The 16646-nt window shown below is 40.6% G+C and overlaps 2 protein-coding genes across 2 annotated transcripts; one reads left to right on the top strand and one right to left on the bottom strand.

Annotated features, from left to right (window-relative positions):
* Positions 1-12: 12 nt before the first annotated feature.
* Positions 13-12724, top strand: slc30a4 (solute carrier family 30 member 4). Its single transcript, XM_042061042.1, has 8 exons — positions 13-168; positions 511-1098; positions 1922-2068; positions 2230-2383; positions 2834-3047; positions 4137-4242; positions 9481-9615; positions 10973-12724. Exons 2-8 carry the CDS (start codon positions 711-713, stop codon positions 11125-11127), a joined length of 1299 nt encoding a protein of 432 aa, XP_041916976.1. The 5' UTR covers positions 13-168; positions 511-710; the 3' UTR covers positions 11128-12724.
* A 1748-nt stretch (positions 12725-14472) lies between these two features.
* On the bottom strand, positions 14473-16414 carry c14h15orf48 (chromosome 14 C15orf48 homolog). The gene is made up of 5 exons (XM_042061635.1): positions 16257-16414; positions 16093-16136; positions 15876-15964; positions 15618-15678; positions 14473-15386 (listed from the first exon to the last, which is right to left on the bottom strand). Exons 2-5 carry the CDS (start codon positions 16129-16131, stop codon positions 15318-15320), a joined length of 258 nt encoding a protein of 85 aa, XP_041917569.1. The 5' UTR covers positions 16132-16136; positions 16257-16414; the 3' UTR covers positions 14473-15317.
* Between the last annotated feature and the right edge of the window lie 232 nt (positions 16415-16646).

Genomic DNA, 16646 nt, shown 5'->3' on the forward strand with positions numbered 1-16646 from the left:
CTCCGTAAACAAGAAGCTAACCTTATTTCAGTGCTTTCAGTGCCTAGCTAGTTAGCAAACTAGAAGTACTCGGACTTAATAACTAAACCATGGCTGAGGGAACAAAAAAAAATGACTGATTCACGAGTTTTACTTGTTTCACGTGGTCATAATGTTGCTGTCCTAACGGTGAGTAAATGAAAATGCGAATCTGTTCAGAGTACGTTAACAGGTAACATCGATGGGAGGGTGAGCAATCGTGAAATGTTTTGAGACGACTGACATCATACATCAAACAGCGAAATTGACATCTTTACCATTACCATGGCTTGATAATCAATTAAATGCTTACATGTAATACCTAAACAGCACTGTCTACATCCTGTAATATTAGTGCGAATTTTAAGACACAGGATCAGTGGATACAATACAAGCCAGACATTTTAGGATTTTAGGTAGGTTTGTAGGTAGCACGTCAGTGAGCTAACTTTATTGCTAAATTCTCTGTGGTCGCATGCTGTCATTTTTCAGGTATCTCAAGAGCACAATGGTCCTGGTGATGCTGACAGATGAACACGGTTTCTACTGAAGAGCTCAACGTATTCTTTTTCTGACTTCTTTCCCCAATCGTCCAGGTGTATTTTTTTTTTTACCTGGGAGGTTGTTTTCGGTCTTTTTTATTTATTGTTTATTTATTTATTTATTTATTTTACTCAAACGACTGTTCCGCCATGTCTGGTGCAAACTTTATGGCAAGGATGAAGTCCGCTTTCAGGAAGGAGCGGGAGGATTGGGACCTCAGTGACACGGCTACTTTTGATTTTTCGGACGATCTGGCAGATGATGAAACTCCCAAATTTAACAAATTAAAGGTAGTTGTCTCTGGAGAAATGGACGATTACTCAGCTGGTGCTGCATCTAATGGGACGCCCGTCAATACCATCGTTGTAGACGATGATGACTCGCTTCTCGATTCAAGTCTTGGGAGCCCAGGTGTGAATATGGACCCCTGCGAAAGCTGTTTGAAAAGAAAGGAGCGGGTGAAACAACGGAGGGTGATGAAGAAGCTTGGCTGTGCCGCTGTATTGTATTTCCTTTTCATGATAGGAGAACTCGTGGGTAAGGACATTTTTCTCCTTATGCTGGTGAGCCTATAGGCCAGTGTGGCTCAACAAGTGTTTCAAGTTGAGGCCACATTCTTTAAGGATACAATCTCAACCAGGTCTTGTGCAGCTGCACGTGTTGTGGATAGGGATAGTTTGATTGGGCTTCGAATTTCATATGTAGACGTGGTGGTGTGCCCCTACCCCATGATATAAGTATATTGCCAATGTTTTGCTGGGTGCAGTAAGTAACACTTGTGCATCTCTAGTAAATGTGATGGATGACTATTTAAATGCTCAGGAAGTGAAATCATCTGGCGTCTTATGCTTTGATTAAAAGAAGTTAGATAATAAAAGCTAACAACTCACAATGGCAACATTAACAACTGACCACCAGGTTTCAGTGCATTCTTATGTTCTTCAAAAATAGGTTATAATAGGCAGTGTGTGCTGACTCTACTTTTCCAAGCACCTAACACTAGACTACTATAGGGGCCAATTTCAGAACTACTGGATGGATTCTGCCTCTTCATGGTGCCAAATAATACAGCAAACTCATCATAAAGCTCTTTTCAGTTTAACTCTTCACACCTCTTTACTGATTGCTAAGGCAAGCCACTTCCGTTTGGTTAGCATTTAAAAACAAGTCAAGTGGATTCACAATAGTGTCTGTTAAAGGGGGAAAGAGATAAAAACAGAAACAGAAACCCCAAAAGCACAATAACCGAAAAAAAATATCAGAAACATGATAACTGAGGTGCTAGCACAGACATGCTCAGTGATTAAATGTTGTTCTTAGCTTGGTTTGAGGCGAGCTAACTATGCAAATTTGTTGGCAGGTGGTTATGTCGCCAATAGCCTGGCAATCATGACTGATGCACTTCATATGCTGACGGATCTTATTGGAATCATTGTGTCTTTGCTGGCCTTGTGGCTTTCAGCAAAGCCTCCATCGGACAGATTCACCTTTGGATTGCATCGCTTGGGTATGATAGACTCCATGGCAGTCGCAAGTTGTCAACATTCATGTTAAGAGCTATTTCTTAAAAGCAATCTATTTGTTTTCCCCCCTCTAACAGTAATTTGCCACATTTGATTGTTTTACGTTCTTCATTGTTCTTTGTAATGTGTTTTTTTTTTTTTTCAGAGGTGGTGTCAGCAGGGATCAGTGTATTGCTCATATATATACTGACTGGAGTGCTATTGAATGAAGCTGTGCAGAGGTCCATTCATCAGGACTTCAGCATAGATGGAGATGTCATGCTCATTACAGCTGCAGTTGGAGTTGCAGTGAATCTAATGTGAGCAACAAAAACTCTGCCCCAAACACACACACCACACACAAAGACGGCCCCTGTTTGACCACCATTTCTGTAATGCGTCCCTCGTGCTTGTCATAAATTGCTAAATAGTGCCGTCCAAAGTCCCGTTGTTTCAGGGACACACGGCTCCCCTCAACCTCATGATGTTTTAAGAAGTGACCAATTTCTCACTCACTAAACGCTATCACTATTGAAATGAATTGGCTTAGCCATACCCTGATAGGTGGCTTGCAGCATGGAGCTAAATACATGCATTCCAATAAACATTCCAAGCAGTCAGTATAATGCCCAACTTTATTGTCTTCATTCCTGCTCCTCCTACTATACTATGTGACTGCAGTAGATTCCATACTGCTCTGTAGAATGTGTGTAGCACTCTGAACATATTGGAATGGACCAACTAATGCCCAATGTTGTGTGATGTGACAGAATGGGATTCCTGTTAAACCAGACGGGGCACCTCCACTCGCATTCCCATGGGGCCCCTCAGCCAAGCCAGGCCCACGGTCACGGTCATGGCCACGGCCACGGGCATCAGCGGGGCCATGGCAGCCTGGCAGTGAGGGCTGCATTCATCCATGCACTGGGTGATCTGGTTCAGAGCATTGGTGTGCTCATTGCAGCCTACGTGGTCCGCTTCAAGGTAAGTTGAATGGTCTCTGCGTGCACAGTGTTGAGAGATATTGGTGTTGAGGTGTATAGCATTGGTGAAACCTGAAGATGTTTTTGCCACCTTTTACAGCTGTTATTGATGCCAATCAGTTGGCATAGATTATACAGTATGTCAGACTTTTCATTCCATTATTCAATAAAACTTGATATTATAGAGCAACCACATCCAATATGACTTTGCTTTGATTTTCCAATATCACTATGTCTAAAACTGGTTTGCTAACCACTGACCTAAAGAATCACTGGATTGTGCAATTACGTCACAACAGTGAAGCCACAGATAAATCACGGAGGCTGCCATATTAGGATCACTTGTGAGTTCTGATTTTAATCAGTGCCTGTATGGTCCCTACCCTGGGATTCTTTAGAGATCAGTGGTGCTGACTAGGTAGCAGCCAACAGTCTTAGCATGCGGTGACCAAAAATGGCCCTTCTCTGGTAGCGACCTTTAGCTTGTTCGTTTTCATTGTGCTAGCCATGAGCTCCATTAAAAGGGTGTTACAGTAGTCATGGCAGGAGATAATCTTGGCCTGTGCCAAGAGTTGGGTGGCATATTGAGTTGGGTATCTTGCTTATGTTGTATAAGAACATTTAACACTGCTGGTGAGAATCTGTTAATCAGTCTAGTCTGTCAATCACCAGTCATTTACCTGACCATGGGCCAGCAAAGTAGATTAATGGATGTTTTTTCTTAGAAACTGGTAAAAAGAATAAAAATCTTGAAAAGAATAAAGACCTTACATTAAAGGTTGTATCAGCGATAGCGGGGATACGTCACTTCTGTTTATGTTCAAACAAAACAGAGAGCTAGCTCGCTACTCCCTCCCCCTCCCTCCTGTGCAATTGAAACTCTCCTAAATGCGCATCTCGTCGGTTATTGGTTGAAACACTTTATTTTGCTTTTGAGTGGTTGCCAACCCCTGTTGGTAGCTATTGTTTTTGTTTACAGATTTTGGAACCTAGGCTGCCTACAGAGACACGTTTTTTTGACGATACAACCTTTAAGATGACTTTCATTTATTGTCTCTGATAATCTGTTTTTTTCTGCCTCTTTCCACAGCCAGAGTATAAACTGGCAGACCCTATCTGCACATATGTGTTTTCTGTCCTGGTGCTATTTACCACTGTGAGAATCATAAGGGACACCGGGGTTATTGTACTGGAAGGTAAGGCAAGTCTCATTGGTTTATTCAGACATAAAGCTTAACCTGATGCATTTTGGGATGAAACTGCTTTCACCCACTGTAAATAGTGACTCAAAACATTTCTGAAAGTGATCCAACTTTCGGTTGATCATAGACACTCAGTATCCATGGAGGACACAGACTAACTGATTGTGTGGTTTGCCAAGTAAATGGATTGTAGACCATTTGAAGATTAACTCTGGATTGGCATCTAATTAGTGTTCTACACACAGATACTGCTTCTAAGCTGACCTTTGCTACATGAAGATAAGTCACAAACACATTGATTAGTCACCTCGATAGTCGGGTGCAGACTGCAGAAGCTGCATTGGTCAGTAGCACTTCTCATGTGCTGCCTGATGAATGCAGCATTTAAGCTCCCTGGAGATCCATCTGGAATGGAACCATTACCATATTGCTGTTGCTCGTTATGTAGTTTATCCATAGACTATATAAATTATTATCAAAGCTTGTTCCTCGTTTTTCAAAAGATGATTTCATATTCCTCTATTTAGTCAACTTTAGCATTTGAGCGTGGCATGGTTGTTGGTGTCAGATGGGCCGGTCTGAGTATTTCACAATCTGCTCAGTCACTGGGATTTTCAAGCACAACCATTCCTAGGGTTTACAAAGAATGGTCTGAAAAGGTAAAAACATCCAGTATGCAGCAGTCCTGTGGGCGAAAATGCCTTGTTGATGCTAGAGGTCAGAGGAGAATGAGCCGACCGATTCAAGCTGATAGAAGATCAAGAAGATCAACTTTGACTGAAACTAGATGTACCGCATAGCGGTACAAAATATGACCGCCGCTCAGTCCTGTACATCCATTCCGCGAAAATAAATCATATTAATGAATTTGTCTCCATCTTCTACTCCATCCCCCACTCTTGAAACTTTTGTTTATGCTTGTTTGGAATGTGTGTTTGCGGGTCGCACACAAAGTAGCCTACTGGCGCTGCAAAGGTGAATAGATTTGTAGTACTTGCCAAAAAATTTGTAGCATTGTTATAAAACCTTTAAAACCTCTAAACAATCACAAGTAGGGCAGTTCATCACAGTCCATCCATTGCAACTGGACTGATGAAAGGTACACCTGTAGGCTATATTGTATTTGGGAAAAGCAGAAGGTAGCAGCATTATTTATTTATTTATTTATTTATTTATTTAATTAATTAATTAATTAATTATTTATTATTAAACAAAACAATCCCTGTCAGTTCCATGCAGTTTTCAACAGCTATCAAGAAGAGAGGTCATGTCATGGATTTTTGTGAATATTTCTTCTACATATGCATAAGGGCCAATCTCAATTCTCTATTTTACCCATTCCCCTTAGTTTTGCGCGTGCACGTGAGACGAAGGGCTATCTCAATTCTCATTTCGATCGAGGGGTAGGGATAAGGGCAAGGGGTAGATACCCCTCGGTTTCAAGTAAGCTCCCGATCTTACTTGGTTTTAAGGGGTAAGAGAAATACCCAACATGCACCGCTCACACCGGAAAAATAAGCACACCGAGAGATTCATTGACATGAAATGTTGGCATTAATAAGGATTATAAAATGGTAATTGTTTTATGTTGCATTCAATCTTGTGACCATATATTGAAGGTCCTGTTCTTCACAAGGAAGTTTTCAAAAAATCGCTGTTTTGTGAATGTTAACAGCACATTATTTGCGCGAATGTCTCGCATTTTACATATTTCCATGTCTACCCCGCGAATTTGGCAGCATACCATGTCAGAAATGTAAAGTCCAACAGCAGCTAAATTCGCTGAACTTTTTTACCGCTCGTCTGATATGAATGCTGCATAGGCCTACTGCTGCCGACTCCTCGCATAGGCTATTGCATAGCGATTGCTTCTGATGTCAAGTAACGACCATTTGGATATTATTGTAAAATATCAAAGGAGTTGTGGGATGTTTACATAGCAAACTGCATGTTTATTTTGTCCCCCATCCCTGTTTCATTCACCCGGACCAAGGTAGGCTGCGAACGAACATAGGCACGTTCAGCTGTTGTTGAAATAATTCCTGAACGGTTTTATTCCGAGCTGAATTGCAATTATAGCCTATTTGACAGAAGACAGGTTGCTAGTGACAAAATATTAGCTTTCAGTGTGGTACGATCTCAGTAAATTACGTTAATTCAAGTGTTTCAATCATCCAGCTCTCCCTTATGGTTGGCTAGTGGTATCTCATTTCCAAGGGGAATATTCTTCACCCCAATGTCTTGCCACTCTGTTTCGAGGGACAAGGGCTAGGGGTAAGATGAAGGGATAGGGGAAGGGGAAGGGGTAAAACAGAGAATTGAGATTAAACTTAGGGTCAGTCATCTATGTCATATGATATTCAGCTTTATTGTCAATGCACAAATTAAATACCAGAAGTTGAAGAGCTACTGTCCATTATTGTTTGTGCAAATTATAGGCTGATTCATGTTCCCTTGCATTTTGCAACTATGAGGTCCATGGTTAGTCTGGCTCTCGCCAGACCAAGCTCAATCTTTTAAGAAATCGAAAAAGAAATCGCCGGCAGATCAGGCTGAGTTCACCCAGCCTAGTCCATGGTAGGCGCCCGATAGAAATATTGTTTAATTTTGCGATTGAGATATCCACGCACTGGCGCCCCCCCCCCCCGCGACGTGTTCGCCCCCCGGTTTCAGAGCTAAATGCATAGAGGGAGTTATGACAAAACCGTGACTGTTAAAATATAAGCTATATAAGGTAGGCCCTATGGTAGGCCTATTACACAACATATATTGTCACTAGGCTATGCTGGCGACCCAAATAAAATCTCCTTTGGGAACCAACAGTAACAAGCGGACTTAAGCTGCCACCTCTTGGCGAAAAGTTAATAGTTTTGCATATCAGTCACGCAGCTGCGTGAATTACGGAAAGCGCGAATGAAGTGGACACTTCTAAATGGGACCCACTGTACAGTAGCTGAAGGTCTGTGGGTAAGGCAGCCATAATGAAGAAAGTGTTATCATTGTTTGGATACTTCACACACACATGCTTTTTAATCGCATAGACTACAACTACCAAGCTGGAATCAAAGCACATCGACTCCCCTCTCACACCCTAAACATGCACTTCGAACAAACAAAAGCATCTCAGTCTCACGGTAGGCTAAAGCCATAGGCAAAACTATAGCGGACTGGTGTAACGTTGGTACTAAATCATCCATGGCAAAGAATGATATTTGTAGGACGTGCAACAAATATGTGTAGGTACAGCCCTGCCCTGGATACATCTCTCAACGTGTGCTCTAAAACATTTGGTTTAAATGGAGATGTAGATCATCACGGGTGCGTTAATAAATCTACATTGCTGCGAGTTGACACGAATAATTCACTTTGACGAATTTATGTTTCAGTCCTTGTTACTTTACTTTGAGCCATGCTCTTCCTTACTTGAATCACCTTTTGAAATAGAGGATTGAAGTAGCCTAGTGGGTGTTTGGGAATGAACGTTGACTCGGATGCTTTTTGAGACTTTGAGCAGAAATGTCCCAGCCCAGTGTTTAGGATGCATCATAGACAGGTTATCTTTCAGGTAGCCTATATATTTTCCAGAAAACCATGACGTTAGCGAACGTGTTGTGGCTAATTCACTTAGCTCCTGCTAGTAGCCTAGGTTATGGTCATAAGAGAATGGGATGACAAGTCGAAAGATAGAATTAGTGCCGTTATCAATTTGCTTGGTAGCCTATAACCGCATTTATGGTTTCTACAAATACATCAATAATCAAATTGGCCTATATCACTCAACCAATGCTAATGGTAACATTATTTTATCTACCTCCTAGGCTATAACTTACAAGATTAACGTAGCCTACCTGCAGTAAAAACCAAGCATGTCCGATAAACATTCTCAGATTTATTTCAGCTTCAAGAAGAAATGGGAATTACATTTAATGTGGAAATCATCCTACACTTCTTAGACGTTCTCTGCGGTAAACTACAGTGTTGTCTTTCCAACCCACTTTAGATTAAAGGAGAATTCCGGTGTGATATTGACCTAAAGTGTATTGAAACATGATACCGAGTGTGAACGTATGTCTCATAGCCCATCTCTGCTTGTCCCCTGCACTCCAAAATCTGGCGCTAGTTAGCCGATGCTACCAACAGCTTTTTCAATAGTGGTGCTTCGGCATCGGGCTAGCCATGCAAATAAATCACTGTTTTACACCCATTTACGAGGCTCAATGCATCTCCACACTTCATTGGTAGACTTCCGAGGGCCCTGACATTTAAAACGAGACATTGAGAACTTTGAAAAAGCACTGGTAGTTTACTTACAAGACGATTTATACACCCCCCCCCCCCCCATGAATGAAATTCTACAAAACTTGGCATACCCCCAGAGAATGTCAGGTTAATCATACACATACAATTTGGTGCAGTTCTGAACATCTTAACTGAAGAGAGGGGCGATTAAAGCAGAATGATATTGCATTTTCATTTTTAAATGAGTGATTATGGGCTAGGTTGATGTGGGCCCTTGAGACCAACATACCATAAAGATTTCTTCATCCTCGGTGCCACGGTTCAGGTAGTTATTTAGGAAAAACAGCATTTTTTGGGTTTCGGGGGGGCCCAGCGCGGGGGGGGGGGGGGGGGGGGGGGGGGGGGGGGAGAATAAAAAAAAAAACTTTGACAATCCCTATATGACCGCTTCGCTAGCAGCGGTCATAATAATAGTGTGTATATATATATATATATATATATATATATATATATATATACATACATACATATACATAGTACATACATACACAGTTAAGAACAATATACAATGCAACAATATATATTGTTTTGTTTTATTTCGTACCCACAGTACTTTGTGATCTCTCGAAACAGACAAATGGCCGGAGTTCTCCTTTAATGATTAGATGAAAGGTTGTTCTGGTTCTGCATTTCAACACATCTTGACCAGTCAGGAAGTCATTTAGAATTGTGATTCTGTGATATTGCATAGTGCATACACACCAGAAGTTCCACAGCTGCTCAGCCTGGGATTTATCCGTGAACTTCCTCTCACCTGGTCACACCTCAGGAGCATGTGAAAGCATTGTGCATATGCTGCAGTTTCAGAATTTACAACCGGTTGTTCTTCCAAATCGATGTAGGGATAATAAATCCGGTTACTAGGATGCATCACATGCATTGATGGGCTATTTCATCACGCTTATTCTTTGACATTATTTCCCCCCCAATCAGGGACTCCAAGGCATCTGAATGTGGCACGCATCAGGGAGGGCTTGTTGAAGCTGGAGGACGTGCAGTCAGTGGACGAGCTGAACATTTGGGCACTCACCGCAGATAAGACAGTGGCCCTCGTCCATCTCCAGCTCTGTGAGTGGCTCTTCTTGCTCTAATGTTTTGAGACTGCACTCATGTCTTCAGATTGGATCCCAGCTTTAGTTAGCGCAGTGCCCTAATCCTGTCCCTGTTTGCCTATGGCACTTCAAGTCAAGGCAATTTATTGACCTGCACAGGTTACTTACTTTGTGCTTTAATCACCACATCTGATCGGGTTCGTAAGTAGCCTTGATTAGAGTCAGGTCCAATTGTGAGTATGTATAACTGCACAATTTGGTGTAATAGTCATATTGCAATTAATGAGAACAATATTGCGATTTGCAATTGCACAGATTACTGATCATTTTGAAAAGTGTATTTCTCAACACAAGCGTACAGACTTAAAATAGCAAAAATGTTTGTATGGAACTGTTTTCAAAATGGCATAATATGTTATATTTTATTTTATATTAAACATATAACAATAAAAGTTCAACATCTTTGTCAACAAAGTATGTAGTTGGACTGAGGCTGAGTTTCAGTTATCGTGCTTGGAACACAGGTCCCTTAAAGAATAGGAGGTCACTGTATAGCCATTATCTCCTGAATCTTTCCATGGCAGTTCTTGTTAAGAAGTTCCATGAGGGTAGCTTGCACTCCTGTCCAGGGTGTGGATCATTGTCTGACCGCCCTCTTTGCTAATGTTATGTATGGGCACTTGCCAAGTTGCATTTAAAGTATTGAATCCATATCATCTCCACATCATAGAGATCACATTTTTCTTGCCAACCAGTTCAGTGTCAGCCAGTGGCATCAATTTCCACCTGCTCTGCACACCAGATGGTCATGTGACCAAACACTGCACACGTTTCAAAGCCTAAACAAAAGCTGATTGGAGATCTCTTAATTATGGGCGTGGACAATGAGCAGACTGCACACGAATAGAGTAGAGGTTGTCACGTACACACACAGTACACACGCTCACACACACTCATTTTTCTTTACAACCTTTTGCAGTTATATAGTTGCACTGGCTAATTGTGATTGGATTCATTGTGCAGAGTTTTGACTCTTAGTGGCTTCATTGGCTGCTGAATACACCTTATTCTATATTACTTTTGATATTGACTCAGTGTGAGAAACGACACCTTTACAGTAGGTATACACTGTACTGCACAGCTCCACTATGGCCTGAAGGGACTCTCCCACAGATAGGATTTGGATTTGACCTGGTTCTGTTTCATGCTGGGCTGGTACACTTAAACCTTTTTCAGCAGCTAGCTTGAACGTATTGTAATGGTCATTGTGTGTGTGTGTGTGTGTGTGTCTGTCTGTCTGTCTGTCTGTCTGTCTGTCTGTCTGTCTCTCTCTCTCTCTCTCTCTCTGTCTGTCTGTGTGTGTCTCTCTGCAGTGCCGTCTAACAGTGGGAACTGGGAGGAGGTCCAGGCGAAGGCCCGGCACCTGCTGCTGCACACACACGGAGTGTCCCGATGCACAGTCCAGCTCCAGTGTTCCAGGCTCAGGGCACCAGACACATGCACAAACTGCCAATCTCCCAGTGCCTGAACACACACACACACACACACACACACACACACTCTCTCTTTCTTTCATACAGAGCTTATGCTCACACCCCATAGCACACACATTGGTGCAGCTTTTCGACCATGCAAGTTATCTCAGAACTGCAGATCATATGAATGTCTTCGAAGCTGCTACGAAGCTGTAGACATGTATTATGCAAGAAAGTGGAATCATTTTTGCATTGGAAGTGCCAAAGGATATTGGTCTAGTTTCTGTCGATGATTGCACTTTTCTAAAGGAAAAAACACATTGCATATTCTTCCCAGGTTTTTAAAGCTGATACTTGCAGAGCTTTTGTAAAATAAATTCATTTTTGATATGTTTAATACAAATCAAATTCAACTAAGTACATGTTTAGTTGTTTTAACATAGTCATGGTCTGTGAGCAGATTTTTTTGTTTACCTTATTGTATATAATTATTTGGGTTATTTTATTTAGTGTGTGTGTGTGTGTGTGTGTGTGTGTGTGTGGATATTAAATGGCTCTTAAAGTCAAGTATAATGTCTGAGAAAGTGTCATGTTGAATTCTTTTGGGTATATCATGTCCTTTGGCCTCAAGGGGGACCTTACTCATGCAGATCTGCATCTTTCTTCACTCATGATGTCTCCATTGTGATTTGCCTTTGTTTTCAGACTAACTGACTGTGTCATTTGTCGTCTTTCTTTCCATGGAAACGTATTCAGAGACCATGGAAGTTCAGTGCAGTATTTACCAGACAGAAAGGTGATTATGAAAGACATGCCGGCTTGGGTTTTGAGTGACCCAGTGGCATAATTTCCTACTGGTTTGTGACCTGTGGATTCAGGTCATGTGGCTTGAAACAGAAAATCTAGCATCGTTATATCATGCACAAAGTGAGTGCATCCTCTCGTAAATGCAGTGTTGGCAGTTGCTTGTTGTTTCTTTGGTGATGTGTTGCCACACAAATGATAATCAGATTTATTTTGCTTTCTTTGATAAAATAGTTACCAGATTTTTAAAAAGTGGTGCATCATGTTGAGTGTACGTTTTACATGTGTAGTATGCTCCATGCCATGCAAATTATTTATGTAAACCACAACCAAAGCATACTGAACTGCATAAACATTTAGAAAATGCATCTCACCTCTGCCAGTAATCTATATCATGCCTTCAGACCCTTAACTGTATGCGCACAGCTCTGAATGATAAAGGCATATTGTGCCAATGTCTTTCTTGTACAGTAATTTACAATGTTATGGCCTCACGATAGTTAATTATTTGGATGTAACTGTAAATGGAAATGACTGTCCTGCTTTTTGTGTTTCCATGATAAAATTGTAATAACATTTGCCACAGGTGGTAAAATGCTTTGAAATGGAATCCATTCCTTGTCATGATGGGCTTTTGACACAACACTTGGGACATAATTTGCACATTCCTTTAACTGGAACATACAGTGTTTATGTTGGCAGTATTGCTGTTGTCTTATTGATTTATCTGTTTGTTTCATGTGGTTAGAATCTCATTGTCATTGACATATCATGTATGTGGCTTTTCACTGACACTGAAAATGTGAATAGCTGGGTGTTTTGTTTGAAATAAATAATTTCAGTATCTCCTTTTGCCTTTAATGATCCGACTGGAGAATGAATTAGACTGCGAAAAGACATATACAGATGCTCTGTAGTTTGTTCCACTGAACACCACTAGATGGCAATAAGGGAATATGGCAGCCGTAAAAAGACTCACATTCTAGAATAGAGCAAAGGACTTATTGTTTATCTTTACTGTTGAAGTGATTTGGGATTGATGTCTACCATGGCATGTCAAATGGTGACCCTTAAAAAAAAACACCTGAAATGAAATAGAAATTCAGCATTTTTACACAATAAGCCTATGCCTTGGGTTTCTACAAAAAATAAAATATGTGTTTTGTCACAGTTCAATTGTAAACACAAGTGTTATCCAAACAAAGGCATGCAAATTATTTCTGTGATTATTTTTTCCTTTCATAAACACATCCCTGTTACCAGGCAATGTCATGTGGTTACTAAGGAAGTAATGAGATAACAACACAAAGCAGTTAGGCGTGTGTATTTACATAACATAAATGAGTTTTACAGCACTCACTTTGCTCAAATGTTATTTCTTGACCAGTAAGACTTAGACATGATGTCCTGCTGTTTATTGCCTGTTAGTGCATCATCTATAATAGATGTGCTCTTGCTCCATTACTAAGTAGAAAAGGAATGGTGTAAAGGTTCAGATCTGGAGGCATGGAGCTATGCAGTAGTGCATGTAGGAGTGTGTTATCACCACAGAGATGCTGAGCCAAAGTATGTCTGTCATTGGTGCCTGACAAAAACAGACCTACTGGTGGAGTCAAGTGGCTACATGAGCTCACTCAACTGTACTTCCTGGTCACATGAATACTTAGTGGTAAACCGTGACAGGATGTGAGAGCAGAACAACACTGCATTCTCCTCAGTCATCACGTACACAGGGCTCGGCGTGGGGTCAAACATACATGTAGCTAAGTCTGCTCTTTGCCAATCCGTTTCCTGAATGAATACAGTGTGGCTCCTAGCCCTACCCAGGGAGTCACAATACTGCCTATAAAGCAGAGAGGGCAACAACACTGAAAAGGAATATTTTCAGCTTTCTAGCTTTTTGTCTCAGAAAAAAACATTTATAATTATGACTGAAATAATGTAATCTGCATAATACTGTATGTAATGCTTAGAGTATTTAGAGACTTGACAAAGAGTTAATGCGTGGTATCTCCTGGAATCTGTAGCAATAATCATCCGCTGATGTTACTAGAAACAAAATTCGACATTAAGAGGATTATCTCTGAATGTCAAAGACGAAGGTGATCATCATTAACTTGTGAAGCAATGAAAACATTGCCTCTGCTTGCCAGTTAAGCACATAGCTGAGTGTAGACCAATCCCCTGACTGTTACTGTCAGTGTCAGGAAGATCTGACATTTGTGTGCAGTTCAACAGGTACATTGGATTCTGTTGCTATTCAGGAACAAAATGAGAAAAGTTAGATTTATTAAAGAACTGAACAGGGTGAAAAAGTGTAGAAAATGTATCCAACTATTCATTCTTAATCCATTGTTCATTGGGGCATGAATTTCATGCTCAAATAACGTCTGGCAAACAGCTGCCTATGATGTCCATAGGAATCATTGGTTCCATGATGATCCATCTTTTGTTATGAATTACTGAAAGACAGTGAATTATGTGAATCACTGCACTTGAAGATTTGCCTTATAGGTATGCCTTATATTTTGGTCATGCGTGGTGTTTACCATATGAGAGGGAATTTCAGTGTTTTCTAAAATTACACATATTAGTAAGTAAGGAAGTAAAGTTTATTTTTAGATCACATTTAAACACAGCTATCACTGACCAAAGTGCTGTACATAGCGCATTAGCCAAAGAATAATAAAATAAATACACTTACAGATCAGTGATTTAAGCTAAGATGACATCAAGAGACAAACACTTAATTACAGACATAACAGGGTAAGACCATAGTAGGGTATGACAATTAAAACACAGGGAAGTCCAATGTAAATAGGTGTGTTTCGAGCCTGGTTTTGAATTCTGTTGAAGGGGCATTTCTGTGGCAGTTGGTTCCACAGCTGAGTGCCCCTTTGTTGTCTCTGGAGTCAGAAAATGCATTTGGCTGTGTTCTTAAGGTGATAATGTCAAATTGGATTTTGACTCAGCAAGACACCATTATCTTTTAGAGTTTTTGTGGTTGCTATTCACCTAGGTGTGGCCGTAGATAGATACAGCAAACTAGTTGTTCTAAGGAAATCCCTGAGGCATAAATTCACAGTGAGCTTCCTTGTATTTCATTTCATAAGTAACCCATAACAAAGTGACTATTTGGAAGGCTAAATTTTACACTACACAAACAGGGTTATATTAGAACATACCAAGTGCACAAACATAAATATATATTTCAGACGTACAGAAGATTAATCACATTCAGATTTTTTCATTCAGAAGTTGAGGCAGAGCAGGCCATAACCCACCAGTTTAGCAGAAGCATTTCCGCACACTGTTCATCCATGAGCCTAGTCTGTGCAGAAAGGATTCCGCTAGACTGGTGGGAGGTGCAGGAACAGGTGCATGAGCAGGTGTGTGTGGTGGAAGTGTCTGGAGGAGCAGGGGAGCACGTTGGGGACGTTCATTTAGTCAGGCTCTTCACCAATTCCAGCTCCTCCACTGGCTTCCATTGCTGGTTGATGGTAATGAGCTGTGAACATGGGGGTTGGGTTAAAGTAATTGAGTGTAGGTCTGTTGCATTATAGTTATAGGTCCAAGGCACATGAATATTTCTATCACAAATAAAGACTAATATTATCTACTGCAGCCAGCCTTCATCAAACCGGCCCCATGATGACTCAGCACTGATGGCAATGTTGCCGTTTTTATAATTCTCACTACATTTTTATGAAACATAAAAGACATTAATGTTTTAACATACCTTTTGTGGTTTGGATGGATCTATCCTTTCCCAGGGCTCAGGGTTTGTCGATCGGTTTATTCTGGCAAGCAATTTTAATGATGAATATATTTCGTCAGAATCAACATACAGGTAGGGATAAACAAATGTCTTCAGAATCAACAAGGCCTACAGATAGGAATAAACTAAAAGTCTGTTGTCGAGCTATCTTTGGTTGGAGTTAATAATAATAATAATAATAATAATAATAATTAAAAAATCGAAAAGAAAACTTCTCACATCACATCAGGTTTGGTCAGCAAGAAGTAAACTGACGTAAAGGCTGCACCAGCTGCAGCACAACCCACGAATCCAATTAAAGGAATAAGCTGGAAATGATAAAATAGTGTTGGATGTCACGCATTTAGTATTTTAACAAGTTCGATAAAATCCTTCTGCCTTCCTTCTTGCATTATAATGAATTATATTACACTTTCCACTCTCAATCTCAACCTACCTCTTTTCTTTTCCTCAGCAGATGTATGAACCCAGCCATCTTGCCTAATTCGTCATAAAGAAGTAAAATAATGAACATTTAAATAATCATTTGCAACTATTCATCAGTTATGAATCGAATTCCCGGCATAACATCATGTAGCTAAGTCTGGCATTCAGTCCTACCTTGGTCGAAGTTAGCGATTGGGAGTTCAAAGATGACTCTGGGCGTAGCATCCTGACACGCGCCTTCAGTAGACCTAGTTACCGCTGAGGTGATACGAGTTTCAAGGCACGTACACAGTATGTCCCGAATCAAAATCAATCATAAAAACCATCAACAGTTGGTTTGTCTCAAAGTCACAGGAACGCCCCCTGATGGCTTTCAACCGTATCAGAAATAAAAAAAAAACTGCAGAGAAACCGATGGTGCCAAAATGAAGCAGGCGTTTACGTAAATAACTACGGATCTAATTGAACTTGCTCAGTGTTGCTGTGCAAGAACAAAAAATTCTTACAATCATAGGTATTAACAAAATTACATAGCAAAAGATAGGATCACAATAACGTTCATTG

Source organism: Alosa sapidissima, chromosome 14, assembly GCF_018492685.1.
Source record: "Alosa sapidissima isolate fAloSap1 chromosome 14, fAloSap1.pri, whole genome shotgun sequence".
In the NCBI taxonomy this organism is placed as follows: domain Eukaryota; kingdom Metazoa; phylum Chordata; class Actinopteri; order Clupeiformes; family Clupeidae; genus Alosa; species Alosa sapidissima.

Coding starts and splice junctions, on each gene's coding strand:
- c14h15orf48 (XM_042061635.1), bottom strand. CDS start 16,131: ATGGCTGGGTTCATACATCTGCTGAGGAAAAGAAAAGAG. Junction 15,679..15,875: donor CTGACCAAACCTGATGTGAT/GTGAGAAGTTTT, acceptor ATTGCTTGCCAG/AATAAACCGATCGACAAACC. Junction 15,387..15,617: donor ATCCATCCAAACCACAAAAG/GTATGTTAAAAC, acceptor CCATGTTCACAG/CTCATTACCATCAACCAGCA.
- slc30a4 (XM_042061042.1), top strand. CDS start 711: ATGTCTGGTGCAAACTTTATGGCAAGGATGAAGTCCGCTTTCAGGAAG. Junction 3,048..4,136: donor CCTACGTGGTCCGCTTCAAG/GTAAGTTGAATG, acceptor CTCTTTCCACAG/CCAGAGTATAAACTGGCAGA. Junction 9,616..10,972: donor CCTCGTCCATCTCCAGCTCT/GTGAGTGGCTCT, acceptor GTCTCTCTGCAG/TGCCGTCTAACAGTGGGAAC.